Source organism: Ahaetulla prasina, chromosome 1, assembly GCF_028640845.1.
Source record: "Ahaetulla prasina isolate Xishuangbanna chromosome 1, ASM2864084v1, whole genome shotgun sequence".
In the NCBI taxonomy this organism is placed as follows: domain Eukaryota; kingdom Metazoa; phylum Chordata; class Lepidosauria; order Squamata; family Colubridae; genus Ahaetulla; species Ahaetulla prasina.
This window is the reverse complement of record NC_080539.1, coordinates 292,074,021-292,094,658: the sequence shown is the minus strand read 5'-3', so window position 1 is coordinate 292,094,658 and position 20,638 is coordinate 292,074,021. Positions and strand designations below refer to the sequence as shown.

Below are 20,638 nucleotides of genomic sequence, written 5' to 3'. Positions count from 1 at the left end.
TATAGAAAACTTTCTTATGAATTTGAATTAACTGATTTTAGACAAGTTGTGTATTACTAGTCTAGAAATGGAAAAGCAATGGAAATGTTGGTGGTGGGTTAACAGAATATCTGCCTGGATTCACATATGAACTGTGGCTTAACCATGATTTAATATACAAATCACAACTGGCCAGAGTCATGCCTTGTGTTCAGCTAGAACTAAGCAAATCATCTTAATGTGCTTAGTAACAAGACCCATGGCCTCTTTTGTAGAGCAAATCAACTATAATAGAAAAGCTGAAACTCTACCAACTACTTTTCTCCTTGAAATAACTCTGTAACTGCTGCCTTCTTTCAAATGAAATTTTAGATATTTTGTCATGTAATAAATATGGAGTTAAAATCAAGGGATGATTCTACATATATAAGCAAAAATCTTCTTATCCCATGAAATGTGTATATTAATAAAGGTCATGGAATGTGGAATTTTGGACTAAGGTACTAGTGTATCATGTAACACAAATTTCACCATAAAAAAGAAAGGAATCAAAATTCTGTTTATTAATAATTATTTATTTTTGCTTCAAGTTTTGTGCCCTTGTTGATTCAACAATGAAATCTGCAATTTGGTCCTTTAGTTGACCAAACTGGATGCTGATTAAGAAACAGACCACTTGTCCTATTTGCTAACATGCTCTCTCTCACTTAAGTGTTTAGACATACAGAGAAAGAACATGTGTGCATATGCCTTTAACATTTGCAGTTTACATTCAGTTGGGTAAAAGAATTAGTAAAGATAGGCTAAAGGCTGCAAAGGGCTTCTAATATATAATGGATTAAAAGAAACCTTCGAAATTACATTTCTTTCTTGCTTTTTTTTTTTGTAAACCATAATATAAATGATTTCACACAATGTTGTTTTCACTATTCCCCCCCACCCCCCAATAAAAGCAACAATAGATAGAAGGCTGCTTGTTCTTAAAATGTACTAAAATGATTTGCAATCTCCTGTGTTATCTCAGTATCTTTCTCTGACTTGGTAATACTAAAATATGGACTGGATGAAGAAGTAGAATATGAGCTCCTGATGGATGAAAAGCTAATTATGCCTTCCTTTTATATATAGTGTCTGGTGCAATGAAGTGCTTTGCATTTTTGTAGATGTGTTAAGACAAGAAGCAGGTTAAATTTTATGCTGGCATCCAATCAAATATTGTGGAAAATCTAATGATATTTGGGACACAGGCACATGGAAGTTCTCTGGGCTCAATATTTATTTATACAATTGTCTGGTATACTATAGTTTCTCCAAAGATATTCTTGCTTCTGAATAATACAACCAACCTCCAATTCTTACTAGAAATAGTATTTTCCAATTTCTATTAGCTCACTTCATTTCAAGTCTATTAATGAACAATGATTTTGCTTTCTTGGAAAAAAAAAGGGAAGATGTTGGTAATATTTAAGGAGAATGTCTTTCATTTTTCATGAGTAAATGACACTGAATGGCACGAATTCGATTCTTTGCTGGTGCAAATTCAGGCTGAAGCTTCAGTGTAGATTCATACCATCGCATTGCCTTCTCAAACTCCTCCTGTAGGAATCCAAGATCCAAAATGATCAGCATTCAAAGTAACTTATATCTTACAATGGCATATACCATACTTCGTTAAGTTATTAGGGATAGAGTGCTGAATCTTAAAAGTATCTTCAAGTATTGCAATATTAAGCCCAGGCAAATGAACAGAACAAAAAAGATTTTCTTTTTTTTAATAGAATATTTTTTCCCTGTCATGGTAGAAGATTATATGAATTTTCTTGCAATAGAATAATCTGTAATATTTCAGTGCAAAACACTATAAAGGTTCAACTGCAAAATACAATATTGTTACTGAAATGTTTAGGCCTCAATTGTGCAAGTATTAATACTCATTACTTTATTAGAAACATATTCTGTCTTTCCTTCAGCAGCCCAATATGGCTAATTAACCATTATGTTATAACTTAGTGCTAGTGAACAAACTTATTTAGCTCTTAAGCTTAAATATTTGTTCTCCCTTTTCTTGGTCAAAACCCAAACTGTATACCCTTCTACTTCCTCAATTAAACTTCCACTTTCTCATTTAAATTAAACCCTATTTATTATTATGCCCAAACTGGGAAGAAATATCTACTGACCCATACCTAGTTTTAGTAGGCATCTGTGAATGTGCATGTAAGAGATTCTGCACTTGCACATTAGTGCTACTGGAATATTCCACAGTTCAAGTACTTTTGGTGGGAGTCCTATTGTCACACATTTATACAGCTAGATGTGGGTCCTTCTTCCTTCCCATTTCAAAATAGCAATGGCAAAACCAAGGGAGTGAAAAGCAATTACACAATTAAAATTGTGAGGTTATGTGAATTCACAGATGACCACCAGAAGAACCGCAGTTACAAACAGGTAGCTAATTCTTCATTATGTTCTCTATGAATGAAGCCAGTGATGCCAAGACTGTTCTGCTGCCTGCCTCTGGGAATCAAAATTATGGCTTTATGAATGGAGAAGGCTGTGTCCACCGAGGCAGCCCTGCAAAGCGCAAGATGTCTTAGGCACAACAGAAGCAGCTTTCGATATTCCTTGATCGTGCATCTGAACCAATTTGTATCATAATCTGCTGGGCTGAAACTGGGATGAACCTGGTTCAATCAGGGTTGAAACCAGCATTCCTTTCCCATATTCTCTATGGCAAAGGAAGAGGCATATATCCTTTAGGAACAGTGCTGACTGATGACACCAGAAGATTATGTCTATCATGCCTCCAGGAATTACAGAAAAGTCAGTGTTGCCAAGATTGTGGCTCAACCATATAAAACACATTAAGAGAAGCATGATTATAAATGCCAGTAATACGATTCTTTATTCTAAGAGACTGCATATCATATTGGGATCCCCTGCAAATTGAGAGTTTGTGTAACTTATGAAAAATTTAAACAGTTAGGTTTTGGTCTTAAAAAGAACAGCCTAGGGGACAAGTGAAGATTCATAATTCAAATCCAAGAAAAAAGACCATATGGATGCTGAGAACAATTCATCCTTTTCCCAAATTAAAGCATGGGTGAGAAACCCAGAGCAAAGTTCCAAAAGTTCTGCATAGGCAAATGTTATATTAAGAGACGGGGTACAATTAAATTTACTGAAAACTTTCAAGATGGAAACATTAAAAAAAGAAAAAAATCTTTTACAAACTGCTATTGTGTGCTGCGGTCTCCTGTTTTTAAACTTCTCTATCACTGAGACTCAAGATGCTATAAAAAGATATGATTCAGAATTTAGCAATTATTTACTCACCATTGCTACATAAACATTAGCCAAAGTGAAATGATTGACGACAAAATGTGGGGCGATTTCGACTGCCATTGTAGCCACAATGATAGCATCATTCCAAAGCTTTGCATTGTGGAAGATGTTTGCTAAACTTATGAGAGGCACATCCTGAAAAGTAGAACAAATCCAGTGAGAGGTAAATAGTTTTTTTTAAAAATCAAGTTATTTAAAATAACAGGTATTTAAAGAATCAGCAGTGTATTTATGATCCTGATAAACAGATTTTCATCAATAAGGGAGAAAAGTCAGCTGTTCCAATGCGAAAGTTCTCCTGTCTTATTTCACCAACAAAGTGTCTATGGAAAAAATTCTCCAATTATTACCAATCAATTAAATCGAAGATATGAGGATACATTTTTTAATAAATGACACTTGAAAAATGAGTTCATTCCTACATAATAGATAGATCTTAAACTTGTTCCATCTTGTTAGGGAAGTAGGATTATAGTTCATTCAAAATTTGTTCTGTCTATTGTAAACCTAAAACACAGACTAAGACTGGACATTCACTTGCAGGGGTCTGCCCCTACCCCACTGCAATGCATTCAGCTCCAATTTGTACTCTGAATTCCTATGGTTACTTTTTATTTGGTGCAGAAATAGAACAACCAGAAAACTACCCTGCTTTTGTGAATGAAATATCTCCGCACTCCCATTCTCATTTATATATTTTATCAAAGTATTGATGACAGACTATATAAAGTTGACTATTCCTTAATTAATCTATATGAGCATCATTCTAAAATCCTTAAAATTAGTGAAGGCATATATATTGCTAAACATAAAATGAAAACCGTATTCACAGACATATTGTCTCCAGTATTATTTATTACACCCACCTTCATGTAATATGGTGTGTGATGTAAGGCTTGCCGCAGGCAATCAATTGCTTTCTTCCCTTGACCTTTTACTCTCCAGTAAAGAGCTGCCATGCTGGAAAGGATCCAAGAAGTTTGATTCTGCCACAAAACACAAGAAAGAAGGAAACTGTCATGAGATATTTGACTACATTTGTTTCACTATTTTTCACTACCACTCCAGTCTTATTCAAATATCTAGAAACTCAGAACCTCTCTCTTAGTACGGTACAATTTGTATAGGGAGTCATACTGCCAGAGGATGTATGCTGAACTTTATTATGGTTACAAATAATTTAATTTTTATTTCAGGATAAAAACTTTGATTTTTGCTTAGCAGAGAAATACTGCCACTTTGTGGTGACTAAAAACCAATTCCTTAAGAATCTATTTTTGAACTAGTGGGTACATTTGGAATGTTGACACTATAGTGACGCCACTATCACAGAATGGTTCCTGAAGTACTAGAGCTTGTCCATCCAATCAATAGCTACTGAAGTGGGAAATAAAAAACACTGCTATACTAAAATGCAAACTGGTGACGATAAAGTAACTTCTCCAAGAACTTCAATACAAAGCAAAGGGAGTCCGAAACCAAATAGCAAGACATATTTTTCTGCACCAAACACAACAAAACACCATTTCACAAAAGGCAAGCAGAGAAATACATATATTGAGGCAAAACATCCAGCTACACCAAAGAGGAAGGTGAGACATGCATGCTGTTCACAGAAAAATCAAAGCATAAAACAGACAACAGACCAATATCAATAAATCTGCATATTCCATAAACACAGACCAGTGGAAAGACGTCCCCTCTATTGGCTGTCCCAATCTAGCCTATAGGATGTTCTGTACTTGTACTCTGCTCATTACACATTTCATAACAACAAAAAATCAACTTTTGATTTTCTAATAAATTTTCTTTGAAAAAATTGTGATGGTGTTGGAAAAAGATGCTTTGCTTTAAAGAATAAGAATTACTGTACATAATAGGTAGGTAGACTGATAAACAAAAGAAGGAAATCCCTGAAGGTTCTAAGGGAGGTTAAGAATCCTATTGTTCTGGGAGCCTTTCTCCAATGGAGTGTCTTGAAAGTAGTAAGATGATAATGGGCTGCAAGGCAGATAGGGAGCTTGGGATGGACATTAGTATATTGGTATTCTTTTCAGGACAAAGAACAGGTGATCTCCCTAAAAAACTGCATGGTTGTTTGAATTGCTTTGAGACTTTGACATACTCCAAAAAGGAAATAAAAATACGTCTATTAGAGACCAGTCTGAATCATTAATTCAGAAGCTGAAGAATTTGATCAGACTGAGTATTGGCCGACGTCAGGTGAGGAGCTACAGGTACAGAGTAAGTCACTGGATTCACAGTTAAAGCTAGGTAAAGTCCTGAGCCCAGCAATATACTGTAAATTATGAACAGAATATCTAAGCAACTCAACCCATCTACCTTAGAAGAAAGAAGTGTGACTCAATCAGTTAAGATGGTGGTAATGGTTTTAAATGAGAGGTGGCTTTTATGACTGGCTGTAACTGGCAAATTTCTCACCTATGACATTATTCTGTCTCTACATTGCTGCTGGTTTACCTAGAACCCACCCTTTGTACTCCCTTAATTCATGGTATAGTTGGGATGGATCTGAACTCCCTGGATGCCACACAGAGTTCTCAGCAGATATTTTTTCTTTGTGCCCTGGAAGAGAAACATTTGGTGCTACCTAGGATTGAATTAGCTCTTACTGGGAAACAACACTGTTGCTGGATTACCTAGAACCTTGGATTGAAAAAAAGACTATCCTTGAATCTCCCCGAATTTGAGATTTGTCTTTCTGTACACTTTTTCTAAACCAAGCTCTTATGCCTGTTTTCTATGCTGAAAGATTTATGATTGTAATAGAAGCTAGTTATGTGTGTGTAATTGACAGCACAAAACAGATCGTTTACTACCCCCACATCAAAGGAGTTGACTCCTTTAACTTCAGTCACTGAAACTGAGGAATTACACGTTGTAATTCAACTACTGAATGTACAGCTTCTCTGACCACATAATAGAATTTTTGAGTACCTCCAGCACCATCCTATAATGCCCTGAAGACTTTCTCGCAGACCAGAATAAAGTTGGTGTTGTTACCACCTTATTCCCTGGCTGAACTGTAAAATGAGCTACCAATCTGCAACTCAAGGGTGAAATGCTCCCGGTTCGGACCGGATTGACCAGCGATCCCAGCTGAGTAGCCTGATCCCTTTAAAAGCAATTTTTTTTACAGCCTCTTCAGCCGAAGAGGCTGTAGAAAAAATGCTTCTAAAGGATTCTGGCGATCCCAGCTGAGTTGCCTGATTCCTTTAAAAGCAATTTTTTTACAGCCTCTTCGGCCGTTAAAAAAAATAAATAGTTGGCCATGCTCACCCAGTCAATTACCCCCCCACCAAGCCATGCCCACAGAACCGGTAGTAACAAATTTTACATTTCACCCCTGCTACAACTCCAATAGTTACTGTTTAATTATGACAAATTTGTCAAGCATTTCAAGTTGATGTTTGAAGACCTAACAAAATAAGTTACAGCAAATGGTATATTAGAGAGCTACATAAGGAAAACTGGTCAATAGCTGATTATGTAAATGACATTGGGCTCTTAGCACAAGTCCTGGAATGGAATGAGGTGGCTCTGATGGATTATTCCCAGAAAGGATTTACAGATGAGATCCTAATATAATATAATATAACAACAGAGTTGGAAGGGACCTTGGAGGCCTTCTAGTCCAACCCCCTGCCCAGGCAGGAAACCCTACACCATCTCATACAGATGGTTATCCAACATTTTCTTAAAAATTTCCAGTGTTGGAGCATTCACAACTTCTGCAGGCAAGTCGTTCCACTTATTAATTGTTCTAACTGTCAGGAAATTTCTCCTTAGTTCTAAGTTGCTTCTTTCCTTGATCAGTTTCCACCCATTGCTTCTTGTTCTACCCTCAGGTGCTTTGGAGAACAGCCTGACTCCCTCTTCTTTGTGGCAGCCCCTGAGATATTGGAACACTGCTATCATGTCTCCCTAGTCCTTCTTTTTATTAAACTAGACATACCCAGTTCCTGCAACTGTTCTTCATATGTTTTAGCCTCCAGTCCCCTAATCATCTTTGTTGCTCTTCTCTGCACTCTTTCTAGAGTCTCAGCATCTTTTTTACATCGTGACCAAAACTGGATGCAATATTCCAAGTGTGGCCTTACCAAGGCATTATAAAGTGGCACTATCACTTCACGTGATCTTGATTCTATCCTCTGTTTATGCAGCCCAGAACTGTGTTGGCTTTTTAACAGCTGCTGCACACTGCTGGCTCATATCTAAATGGTTATCCACTAGGACTCCAAGATCCCTCTCACAGGTACTACTATTGAGCAAGGTACCACATATATGGTACCTGTGCATTTTGTTTTGCCTAAATGTAGAACCTTACTTTTTTCACTGTTGAATTTCATTTTGTTAGATAGCGCCCAATGTTCAAGTCTGTCAAGATCTTTCTGTAACTTGAGCCTATCTTCTGGAGTGTTGGCTATTCCTGCCAATTTGGTGTCATCTGCAAATTTGATGAGTTCCCATCTATCCCTCGTCCAAGTCATTGATGAAGATGTTGAAGAGTACTGGGCCTAAAACAGAGCCTTGGGGTACTCCACTGCATACTTCCCTCCATGTGGATGTAGTTCCATTGAGGACTACACATTGAGTGCGGTTGGTCAGCCAGTTACGAATCCATCTGGTGGTGGTGCTGTCTAACCCACATTTTTCTACTTTATCTAGTAGTAGGTTATGGTCTACTTTATCAAATGCTTTACTGAAGTCCAAGTAAATTATATCGACAGCATTCCTCTGGTCTACTAATTTTGTCATTTTGTCAAAGAATGCAATAAGATTAGTCTGGCATGATCTGTTTTTGACAAACCCATGTTGGCTTTTGGTTATTACTTTGTTTGCTTCTAGGTGTTCGGTGATTCGTTGCTTGATTATCTTTTCCAGAATCTTCCCCGGTATTGAGGTCAGGCTGATAGGTCTGTAGTTTCCTGGATCTGTTTTTTTTTTCCTTTTTTGAAGATGGGAACTACATCAGCTCTTTTCCAGTCCTCTGGCAGCTCCCCTGTGCTCCAGGATCTTTGAAAGATATAGATCAGTGGTTCTGAGATTTCATCTGCCAGTTCTTTCAGAACCCTGGGGTGTATTCCATCCGGTCCTGGTGATTTGAACTCTTCTAGTGTAGACAGGTGTTCACTTACCATTTTCTTCCCTATTTTAACTTGTGTTTCTAATCTGTTTTGACAAACCCATGTTGGCTTTTGGTTATTACTTTGTTTGCTTCTAGGTGTTCGGTGATTCGTTGCTTGATTATCTTTTCCAGAATCTTCCTGGTATTGAGGTCAGGCTGATAGGTCTGTAGTTTCCTGGATCTGTTTTTTTCCTTTTTGAAGATGGGAACTACATCAGCTCTTTTCCAGTCCTCTGGCAGCTCCCTGTGCTCCAGGATCTTTGAAAGATATAGTTCAGTGGTTCTGAGATCATCTGCCAGTTCCTTCAGAACCTTGGGGTGTAATCCATCCGTCCTGGTGATTTGAACTCGTCTAGGTAGACAGGTGTTCACTTACCATTTTCTTCCCTATTTTAACTTGTGTTTCTAATCTGTTTTTGTAGTGCTGTTTTTGATAGGTTGGATTGTTTTTCCTTTTTGAAGATGGGAACTACATCAGCTCTTTTCCAGTCCTCTGGCAGCTCCCTGTGCTCCAGGATCTTTGAAAGATATAGTTCAGTGGTTCTGAGATCATCTGCCAGTTCCTTCAGAACCTTGGGGTGTAATCCATCCGTCCTGGTGATTTGAACTCGTCTAGGTAGACAGGTGTTCACTTACCATTTTCTTCCCTATTTTAACTTGTGTTTCTAATCTGTTTTTGTAGTGCTGTTTTTGATAGGTTGGATTGTTTTTCCTTTTTGAAGATGGGAACTACATCAGCTCTTTTCCAGTCCTCTGGCAGCTCCCTGTGCTCCAGGATCTTTGAAAGATATAGTTCAGTGGTTCTGAGATCATCTGCCAGTTCCTTCAGAACCTTGGGGTGTAATCCATCCGTCCTGGTGATTTGAACTCGTCTAGGTAGACAGGTGTTCACTTACCATTTTCTTCCCTATTTTAACTTGTGTTTCTAATCTGTTTTTGTAGTGCTGTTTTTGATAGGTTGGATTGTTTTTCCTTTTTGAAGATGGGAACTACATCAGCTCTTTTCCAGTCCTCTGGCAGCTCCCTGTGCTCCAGGATCTTTGAAAGATATAGTTCAGTGGTTCTGAGATCATCTGCCAGTTCCTTCAGAACCTTGGGGTGTAATCCATCCGTCCTGGTGATTTGAACTCGTCTAGGTAGACAGGTGTTCACTTACCATTTTCTTCCCTATTTTAACTTGTGTTTCTAATCTGTTTTGACAAACCCATGTTGGCTTTTGGTTATTACTTTGTTTGCTTCTAGGTGTTCGGTGATTCGTTGCTTGATTATCTTTTCCAGAATCTTCCCGGTATTGAGGTCAGGCTGATAGGTCTGTAGTTTCCTGGATCTGTTTTTTTCCTTTTTGAAGATGGGAACTACATCAGCTCTTTTCCAGTCCTCTGGCAGCTCCCTGTGCTCCAGGATCTTTGAAAGATATAGTTCAGTGGTTCTGAGATCATCTGCCAGTTCCTTCAGAACCTTGGGGTGTAATCCATCCGTCCTGGTGATTTGAACTCGTCTAGGTAGACAGGTGTTCACTTACCATTTTCTTCCCTATTTTAACTTGTGTTTCTAATCTGTTTTGACAAACCCATGTTGGCTTTTGGTTATTACTTTGTTTGCTTCTAGGTGTTCGGTGATTCGTTGCTTGATTATCTTTTCCAGAATCTTCCTGGTATTGAGGTCAGGCTGATAGGTCTGTAGTTTCCTGGATCTGTTTTTTTCCTTTTGTGTAAAGACAGATGCAAAATATGAGTTAAGTAGATCTGCTTTCTCCTGTTGCTTGTCATCTTCTTGCCACTTTCTCCCAGCAATGGGCCAATTGTTTCCTTGACTTTTTCTTGTTTTTAACATGTTGGAAGAAGCTTTTTGTTATTTTTACTTTTGTCGCTAGCCTTTGTTCATTGTGAGCCTTAGCTTTCCTCACTTCATCTTTACAGGCTCGGCTATTTGCTGATATTCTGCCTTAGTTATTTGCCCTCTTTCCACTTTTTATATTTGTCCTTTTGTCTTTCAATTTGTCAGATAGTTCTTTATGCATCCATGCTGGTTTCTTTTGAGATCTATTATTTTCTTCTTCATTGGTATTGTGCTAGACTGTGCTTTTATAATCTCACTTTTCAAAATTTCCCAAGCTTCTTGAGTTGTTTTCCCTGAGGATTCTCATCCATTGAATCCTTCTCAAGCTCTCTCTAAGTTTATTGAAATTAGCTCTTACTGGGAAACAACGCTGTTGCTAGATTACCTAGAACCTTGGATTGAAAAAAAGACTATCCTTGAATCTCCCTGAATTTGAGATTTGTCTTTCTGTACACTTTTTCTAAACCAAGCTCTTATGCCTGTTTTCTATGCTGAAAGCTTTTATGTTACTTTGGTGAAAGATTTATGATTGTAATAGAAGCTAGTTATGTGTGTGTAACTGACAGCACAAAACAGATCGTTTGCTACCCCCACATCAAAGGAGTTGACTCCTTTAACTTCAGTCACTGAAACTGAGGAATTACAAGTTGTAATTCAACTACTGAATGTACAGCTTCTCTGACCACGTAGCAGAATTTTTGAGTGCCTCCAGCACCATGCTATAATGCCCTGAAGACTTTCTCGCAGACTAGATTAAAGTTGGTGTTGTTACCACCTTATTCCCTGGTTGAACTGTAAAATGAGCTACCGATCTGCAACTCAAGGGTGAAATGCTCCCGGTTCGGACCGGATTGACCAGCGATCCCAGCTGAGTAGCCTGATCCCTTTAAAAGCAATTTTTTTTACAGCATCTTTGGCCGTTAAAAAAAAATATAGTTGGCCATGCTCACCCAGTCAATTACACACCACCAAGCCACACCCACAGAACCGGTAGTAACAGATTTTACATTTCATCCCTGCTGCAACTCCAATAGTTACTGTTTAATTATGACAAATTTGTCAAGCATTTCAAGTTGATGTTTGAAGACCTAACAAAATCAGTTACAGCAAATGGAGTATTAGAGAGCTACATAAGGAAAACCGGTCAATAGCTGATTATGTAAATGACATTGGGCTCTTAGCACAAGTCCTGGAATGGAATGAGGTGGCTCTGATGGATTATTCCCAGAAAGGATTTACAGATGAGATCCTAATATAATATAACAACAGAGTTGGAAGGGACCTTGGAGGCCTTCTAGTCCAACCCCCTGCCCAGGCAGGAAACCCTACACCATCTCAGACAGATGGTTATCCAACATTTTCTTAAAAATTTCCAGTGTTAGAGCATTCACAACTTCTGCAGGCAAGTCGTTCCACTTATTAATTGTTCTGTCAGGAAATTTCTCCTTAGTTCTAAGTTGCTTCTTTCCTTGATCAGTTTCCACCCATTGCTTCTTGTTCTACCCTCAGGTGCTTTGGAGAACAGCCTGACTCCCTCTTTTTTGTAGCAGCCCCTGAGATATTGGAACACAGCTATCATGTCTCCCCTAGTCCTTCTTTTTATTAAACTAGACATACCCAGTTCCTGCAACCGTTCTTCATATGTTTTAGCCTCCAGTCCCCTAATCATCTTCGTTGCTCTTCTCTGCACTCTTTCTAGAGTCTCAGCATCTTTTTTACATTGCGGTGACCAAAACTGAATGCAGTATTCCAAGTGTGGCCTTACCAAGGCATTATAAAGTGGCACTATCACTTCACGTGATCTTGATTCTATCCCTCTGTTTATGCAGCCCAGAACTGTGTTGGCTTTTTTAGCAGCTGCTGCACACTGCTGGCTCATATCTAAACAGCTATCCACTAGGACTCCAAGATCCCTCTCACAGGTACTACTATTGAGCAAGGTACCACATATATGGTACCTGTGCATTTTGGTTTTTTTGCCTAAATGTAGAACCTTACTTTTTTCACTGTTGAATTTCATTTTGTTAGATAGCGCCCAATGTTCAAGTCTGTCAAGATCTTTCTGTAACTTGAGCCTATCTTCTGGAGTGTTGGCTATTCCTGCCAGCTTGGTGTCATCTGCAAATTTGATGAGTTCCCCATCTATCCCCTCGTCCAAGTCATTGATGAAGATGTTGAAGAGTACTGGGCCTAAAACAGAGCCTTGGGGTACTCCACTGCATACTTCCCTCCATGTGGATGTAGTTCCATTGAGGACTACACATTGAGTGCGGTTGGTCAGCCAGTTACGAATCCATCTGGTGGTGGTGCTGTCTAACCCACATTTTTCTACTTTATCTAGTAGTAGGTTATGGTCTACTTTATCAAATGCTTTACTGAAGTCCAAGTAAATTATATCGACAGCATTCCTCTGGTCTACTAATTTTGTCATTTTGTCAAAGAATGCAATAAGATTAGTCTGGCGTGATCTGTTTTTGACAAACCCATGTTGGCTTTTGGTTATTACCTTGTTTGCTTCTAGGTATTCAGTGATTCATTGCTTATCTTTTCCAGAATCTTCCCCGGTATTGAGGTCAGGCTGATAGGTCTGTAGTTTCCTGGATCTGTTTTTTTCCCTTTTTTGAAGATGGGAACTACATCAGCTCTTTTCCAGTCCTCTGGCAGCTCCCCTGTGCTCCAGGATCTTTGAAAGATATAGTTCAGTGGTTCTGAGATCACGTCTGCCAGTTCCTTCAGAACCTTGGGGTGTAATCCATCCGGTCCTGGTGATTTGAACTCGTCTAGGGTAGACAGGTGTTCACTTACCATTTTCTTCCCTATTTTAACTTGTGTTTCTAATCTGTTTTTTGTAGTGCTGTTTTTGATAGGTTGGATTGTTTTTTCCTTTTGTGTAAAGACAGATGCAAAAAATGAGTTAAGTAGATCTGCTTTCTCCCTGTTGCTTGTCATCTTCTTGCCACTTTCTCCCAGCAATGGGCCAATTGTTTCCTTGACTTTTTTCTTGTTTTTAACATGTTGGAAGAAGCTTTTTTTGTTATTTTTTACTTTTGTCGCTAGCCTTTGTTCATTGTGAGCCTTAGCTTTCCTCACTTCATCTTTACAGGCTCGGGCTGTTGCTGATATTCTGCCTTAGTTATTTGCCCTCTTTCCACTTTTTATATTTGTCCTTTTGTCTTTCAATTTGTCAGATAGTTCTTTATGCATCCATGCTGGTTTCTTTTGAGATCTATTATTTTCTTCTTCATTGGTATTGTGTTAGACTGTGCTTTTATAATCTCACTTTTCAAAATTTCCCAAGCTTCTTGAGTTGTTTTCCCCCTGAGGATTCTCATCCATTGAATCCTTCTCAAGCTCTCTCTAAGTTTATTGAAATTAGCTCTCTTAAAGTCCAAGACTCTAGTTTGACTTTGTTCTACTACTTGTATTTGCTTAATGTCGAATTCCAATATTGTGTGGTCACTTGCCCCAAGGTTCCTGCAGCTGCAGCTGACTGAATCGAGATGCCGGCATCCACAGCCACTCCGCCTTGGAGGGATTGAGCTTGAGCCTGTTTCTCCCCATCCAGACCCGTGACGGCTTCCAAACACCGGGACAGCACTTGACAACTTCATTGGGGTGACCTGGGGTGGAGAAGTACAGCTGAGTGTCATCAGCGTACTGATGGTACTTCACCCCAAAGCCACTGATGATCTCACCCAACGGCTTCATGTAGATGTTGAACAGAAGGCGAGAATCGACCCCGCGGCACCCCACAAGTGAGGGCCCTCGCGGTCGACCTCTGCCCCTGTCAACACCGTCTGCGACGGTCGGAGAGATAGGAGGAGAACCACCGATAAACGGTGCCTCCCACTCCCAATCCCCAACCGGCGCAGCAAGATACCATGGTCGATGGTATCAAAAGCCGCTGAGAGGTCTAATAGGACCAGGGCAGAGGAATAACCCTGTCCCTGGCCCTCCAGAGATCATCCACCAATGCGACCAAAGCTGTCTCCGTGCTGTAACCGGGTCGGAAGCCGGACTGGAACGGGTCTAGATAGACGGATTCTTCCAGGTATTGGGGTAGCTGGCGCCACAGCACTCTCTACAACCTTCGCAACAAAGCGAAGGTTGGAGACTGGCCGATAATTTCCCAAAATAGCCGGGTCCAAAGAGGGCTTCTTAAGGAGGGTCTCACCACCGCCTCTTTCAAGGCGGCAGGAAAACCCTTCCAACAAAGAAGCATTTATAATCCTCTGAGCCAGCCTCGTGTCACCTCCTGAGTGGCCAGCACCAGCCAGGAAGGACACGGATCCAATAAACATGTAGTGGTGCGGAGCCTCCCAACAACCTGTCCACGTCCTCGGAGCCACAGGGTCAAATTCATCCCAAAGCGGACTCAACAAGACGTGCCTCCTCTCCTCGCTTGGATCATCCCAATTTCGGTCCAGACCATCCCGAGCTGAGCGATTTTGTCGTATAGATAACCACTAAACTCCTCGGCACCTCCTGTAAGGGTCATCCCGCACCTCCTGATGAAGGAGGAGCGGGTCACCAAACAGGGCGGCCGGGCGGTTATCTGCCGACGCAATGAGGGTGGGCGTGGGGCGCCTCGCCTCCTCATTGCCACTAGGTAGGTCCTAGAATAGGACCTAACTAGTGTCCGATCAGCATCGGAACGACTGGACCTCCAAGTGCTCTCTAGGCGTCTTCTCCGGCGTTTCATCTCTCTCAGCCCCTCGGAGAACCAAGGGGCCGGACGAGATCTGCGCCGGGTCAGAGGCCGCAAAGGCACGACACGGTCCAAGGCCCCAGCCGCGGCCTGTTCCCAGGCCGCAACTAGTTCCTCAGTCGTGCCGTGGGCCAGATCCTCAGGGAATGGCCCAAGCTCCGTCAGGAACCTCTCAGGGTCCATCAGGCGCCTGGGACGGAACCAACGTGTAGGTTCCGTCTCCCTGCGATGGTGGGTGGCGGTTCGGAAGTCTAGGCGAAGGAGAAAATGATCGGACCATGACATTGGTTCTGTTACTAAATCGTCTAGTATCAGATCATTTAACCACTGACCAGAGATATAAATCAGATCCAGCGTGCCTCCCCCCATGTGCGTAGGGCCATCATTTACTCGAATCAGGTCCAAGGCCGTCATGGAAGCCTGGAACTCCCGAGCTGCAGTCGATGATAAGCCAGCTGATGGCAAGTTGAAATCCCCCATAACTATAAGTCTGGGGGTCTCAACTGCCACAGTGGCAAATAACTCCAGCAGCTCGGGCAGGGCTGTGGTCACGCAGCAAGGAGCCAGGTACGTGATCAACAAGCCCAACTGATTCCTATGGCCCCACCTCACATAGAGGGATGTGCAGACTTCCAGTTAAAAATACAAACTTCAATGATGTTTTCAGATTGATATTAGGAAGTTGATAAGCTACCACCACATCATCCCTGTCCTATTTATCTGGCTCCTGGATCAAGATCTCAGTGAGGTAGATATACTCTCTTTCAGAATCTGAAGTTAGAACTCTGCAAAATTTTGCACATCCATAAAAAATATTCCAGGTGGGAATTCATTCATCCTTTCACTTCACTCACAGCCATTCCTATATTTGTCAAGAAAAAAATCAGGAGAATTGAGGCTTCCAATGACTACAATGCTCTCAGCTGGTTCACTATTTTGAATTGGTTGCTAGGTCTTCTAAGGAAGCCTGTCAAGCAGCCTTGTGTGGCCTGCTGGTGTTTTTAAAAATTCAATAAATTCACCATGGTTGCTGCCTTGAAAGACAGGCTGGTAAATCCCTCCAATGCCTCCTGCTCTCACCAATGCCACTAGCTCCAGCACTGCTACTGGTTTGCTCACCACCAAACAACTGGTCACCAAATAGCATACCCGATTTTCCTTGACAGCTCACAATTATTCTCAAATTATCAATATAGTCCTTCACAAGTTGTATGGGCATGATCTAAGACATCTCCAAATTTTCAAAAAACTCAAAAGGAACCTATGATATAACTGGTATGGTTATGAGAAAGCAAAAGGCAAACTGTTGTTTTGCGTTTTGTATAGTCATTCTGAATAGATGGAAATCCGTTTTGTATCATGCAGAATCACCGTGTCATTCTGATACCTGATAAATGGCATTTGGAGAGACTTGGTACCCCTTGAAACTTGAAGGCATTTACTGAAAGAAGCTCAAAATCCTGTTTTGAGTTCCAACTGAGTACAGGTATTCCTTGCTTAATGAGCATTTGTATAATGACTGATCAAAGTTATGATTGCACTAAGTAGTACTTATTGGTTATGGCCATTGCAATGCCCCTGTGATGTGATCGTAATTTGGATGCTTGGCAGCCTGCCCATATTTATAACAGTTCAATTCCCCTTCATCCACTTATATCTCTCCCATTTTTGCCTTTTTGGTCACCTTACACTCTGCCATCCCTACTGCTATGCATTTTCAGTGGGGTCCTTTGTTCTTTAAAAGTAGCACACGCCTATTCTTGACTATTACAAACATAGGAAAGTACTTCAATTAACTGGAAGGGAAATGGGCCTGAAGGACTTATGTTATTTATTGATTTCAGCTAGGATACTCCCTGAAGCTTAAACCCTCAGTGTGTGGTGGTGGGCAGTGGTTAAATGGAGGAATAATGTTAGGGATCAATCTGAGCCTTCAAATTCAGACCAGTCTGAACCTCAGCTTGCGTCATACAAATTGGCTGAAGAGACCATACCTGAGGAGACACAGGTGAAAGCTGAGGCTTAGACTTTTTAAACTTTTCAGCTTTTCAATCTAAGTTAGAGATTTAGAGACTTAGAGTGCAGTGGTGCAGGGGTTAGAATGTATTGCAGGTTAGTTCTGCTGACTGCCAGGAGTTCAATCCTGACCAGCTCAAGGTTGACTCAGCCTTCCATTCTTCTGAGGTGGGTAAAATGAGGACCCAGATTGTTGGTGGCAATATGCTGACTCTGTAAACCATTTAGAGAGGGTTGTAAAGTACTGTGAAGCAGTATGTAAGTCTAAGGGCTATTGCTATTATTAAGTGCTAAGTTAAGCAAAGTCCGAGATCCAGCAACATCTTGAAAATTAAGAACAAAGGAACAAACTATCACTTGAACAAAGCATGACTCCATCAATCATTCAAGCTAAGACGTAGTTTTAGTGATTGGCTCTCTGTGGGAATGGTACATAACAGTCAAAATTCTTTCCTATGACTCTATTCTATTGTTGGCTTACCTGAAACTTTGAAATGAAACCCCAATCTTCCTGAATTCAAAACTGGTTGCTCCAAAGTCTTTGGTAAAGTAAGATAGACCTATTTTCTGCCCAGAAAGCTTTGAGTTTATAGTGAGCTTTGTATTATTTTGGGGAAAGATTAATGAATGCAAAAAATATATTGAGTTTGTTATCAGCTGTCAGTTCTTTTGGAGTAATATATATCATGTTAATGTAATTGTTCTCACTTTCTTCTAAACACTTCCTTACTTGTTTGATGCATTATCTTTGAATCTTCTGAAGTACATTAATATTTTTTCTGAAAATCTATTACCGTATTTTTGGGAGTATAAGATACACTTTTTCCCTCTAAAAGAGGGTGAAAATTTGGGTGCGTCTTATACATCTAATGTAGACTCGCCCACCCACGGGCCCCCACCCTTCGGTCTCCGAAGGGGAGCTTTTGGAGGCTGCAAACTCAGCCTCTCAAACGGAGTTTTTGGAGGGTAAAAAAGCAAGGCACAGAGGCGAAAATGGCAACCTGGAACAGCTACTGCCTTGTCAGACGGGTTCCACGCTTCTCTTGCTGTACTCACTGGAGCGCCCTGCAATGATCAGCTGCATTTTTGAAGCTGCATATCTGCGCGCAACGAGGCAGCGCACGCTCACAACCAACAAACCTGATGCTAAAATTCACCTCTGGGAACAGCTGATTGGGGGTATTTCGGGAGGCTGATCCACCTGCCAATTAGCTGCTGGTCCTGAATTAGGCTAATGTGCTGAAGCTGACCAGGCTGTTTGCTAGGATGCTAGCCAGATGAATGGATGCTGGTGGGCAGAGGCAGATTTTTTTTTTTCTTATTTTCCTCCTCAAACACTAAGGTGCATCTTCTACTCCAGAGCGTCTTATACTCCGAAAAATATGGTAATTAATCAAGCATTCTGATTAGTCCATGAAGCCTGGCTTTTGGTACATTTTATACATTTAAAAATATAATGCCCTCATATAACAATGGAATCAACAATTAAAGCATGCTGTATGCAGTTTGCCTCCACAGCACAGCACTAACTCTACAACCACAGCACTAAATCCACAAACATCAAAAATGAATTCACTTCAGCACATATGATGAACAATGTAACAGCAGCAAAATGACGCTTCAAACATTGGGCTTGAAAGCTTTTTAAAATGTATATGCACACTGCACATTTTTTTTTTCATTTGGCAATCTGTCTGCAAAGCTCAACTAACACAGTAATATAGTTTCTCATTTGGCAACCTGAAGGCTCAAAAGTGTAGCTTTTACAAGTGTAACTGTAATACACATGCACTGTGCACATTTCATATTCCATTTCAGAACATCCTTGACTATTACCAAGATGACCATATTTGCTGCCAGAACATAATGTAGTAGCAAGTCGCTTTGAGAACTTAATTTGGATTGTAAAACCTAGTATCAAGAAGGCGTTTTAGTTCTAACTGAAGTTTTCACTGAAGGCTTCCAATTTCCAGTTTCATCAATGGTTTTCCTAAGCTTCAGGAAAACTGAAGACTTACCTGATGCACTTTGCACATGAAGAGGACATTTTGTAACTTAAAGGTAGAATTGCAGGTACATACAATTTTAAGTGTTTATGTGTAGATGGATGTTTTGAGGTATTTTTATAAGGTTTATAAGTTTTTATAAGTCTGCAGGGATAGCATGCAAGTTAAGTAAAATATATTTTTGTTATTTCAAATGCATGCAGCTACCTTTTCAAGTACTTTGGCAATTCGAGTACCAACTTGTTCTAAAGACTGTGGTGGATATCGGTCTTTTCCAAGATTCTGCAGTACCTGTGAATCACGAAAAAACAAACATTCTGATATAATTTCTATCAAATTGGCCTGACAGAAAGAGATACAACTTCTTTCCTTCTTAAAGGCAGAGTCCAGTATTCTTGCAGATTTCTATTCTGCAATTAATACACATTGTTAAAAAATTACTATTTCCAAATCTGCGCATATAAATTTTTTTAAGAATGTTTTAGTTCAATAATTAAGATTTACAAATCTGGAAACTTCAAATTAGAAGACTTTAAGAAACTCATGAGCAGATCCCATGATAAAATCAATTAACCTTGGTGAATTTTTCAGAAATCAGATAAATCTTTATCTAAACTTGGGTACCCATTTTTATGGAACTGTTATTCACAAAATAATTTTATTCTTTCCTCACTTGCCCAGTATAATGTTCTCTGCAAACTAAATTCTCCAAAGTCATCGGTTTCATGCCTAAAAATAGGAAAGTTAAACAAATATTTGTTCCATGAAATCTGATGATGCAATCTGATTTTCCAAAAATCTCATGTGCACATGCTTGTGAGCAACTAGTGGCGCAGAATTAAAAAATTGTTAACCATAGTGAACATTTATCTAGAAAAAGACTTGTAGATTCCTATCAGCTGAACTTCGTATGGATGTACTGAAATCAGCAACTCGTGAATAAATCAAATAATACTGATTTCAAGTGAGTCTGTTCTAAGCATGTGGTTTTTAGATTGATCCCAAGCCCATATGAGAACACAACCCTACCTCTTTCAGTTGACTCTCTCCCATGTAATGAAGACTAGCTCGATTGGCAACACCATGGAGGTGATCCAATGTATGCATGCTGGCAGGCAGGTTGGCATTGCAGAGAGGCTCCATGGCGGGCTCTTGCAGGGGAGTGGCAAAATCAATGTGCTCTGTGATGCTACAAGAGACCGAGAATTGTTAAGATATTAAAGGAAACAAATAGATCTACGTATCTAAATGAATATATGAAACCAATTCTAACTGAGATTTATTTCAGAGGCTTTATACCTGACTCACATTTTGCAAAAGATTTTTAATGTTTCTATCATATTGAAAAATTCCCTTACGCAAAAAAGTTTATGTGAACAACATGCGATTAACTCTAGTACTGTGTTTTCTTAAAGAATTCTGAAATTATACTAGAGGAAGAAAACAATGAAAAGTTTTTCTAACAGTGAACTGTTAAGGGGAAGGGAAAGACTGCTATACATGAATTGGATTCTGTATAGTTTCCACTTCCTAAGCTACCCTTGGGTTTTTCTGGTAATCAAACTTCCCATTCAAATACCAAGAATATTGAATGCT

At 39.9% G+C, this 20,638-nt stretch overlaps 1 protein-coding gene across 3 annotated transcripts in view; it reads right to left on the bottom strand.

Annotated features, from left to right (window-relative positions):
* Positions 1-533: 533 nt before the first annotated feature.
* Positions 534-20,638, bottom strand: part of TTC17 (tetratricopeptide repeat domain 17) — a 63,148-nt gene continuing 43,043 nt past the window's right edge. For 2 of the 3 annotated variants that reach the window (XM_058161697.1, XM_058161698.1), the window contains exons 21-25: positions 20,072-20,231; positions 19,250-19,333; positions 4,191-4,310; positions 3,316-3,459; positions 534-1,575 (exon numbers count right to left, since the gene is read on the bottom strand). In XM_058161697.1, the coding sequence (XP_058017680.1) occupies positions 1,444-1,575; positions 3,316-3,459; positions 4,191-4,310; positions 19,250-19,333; positions 20,072-20,231 (640 nt within the window). In that variant the 3' untranslated portion in view covers positions 534-1,443. Of the gene's footprint in view, positions 1,576-3,315; positions 3,460-4,190; positions 4,311-19,249; positions 19,334-20,071; positions 20,232-20,638 lie in introns of those variants that run through there. The other variant, XM_058161699.1, reaches the window with a different exon arrangement.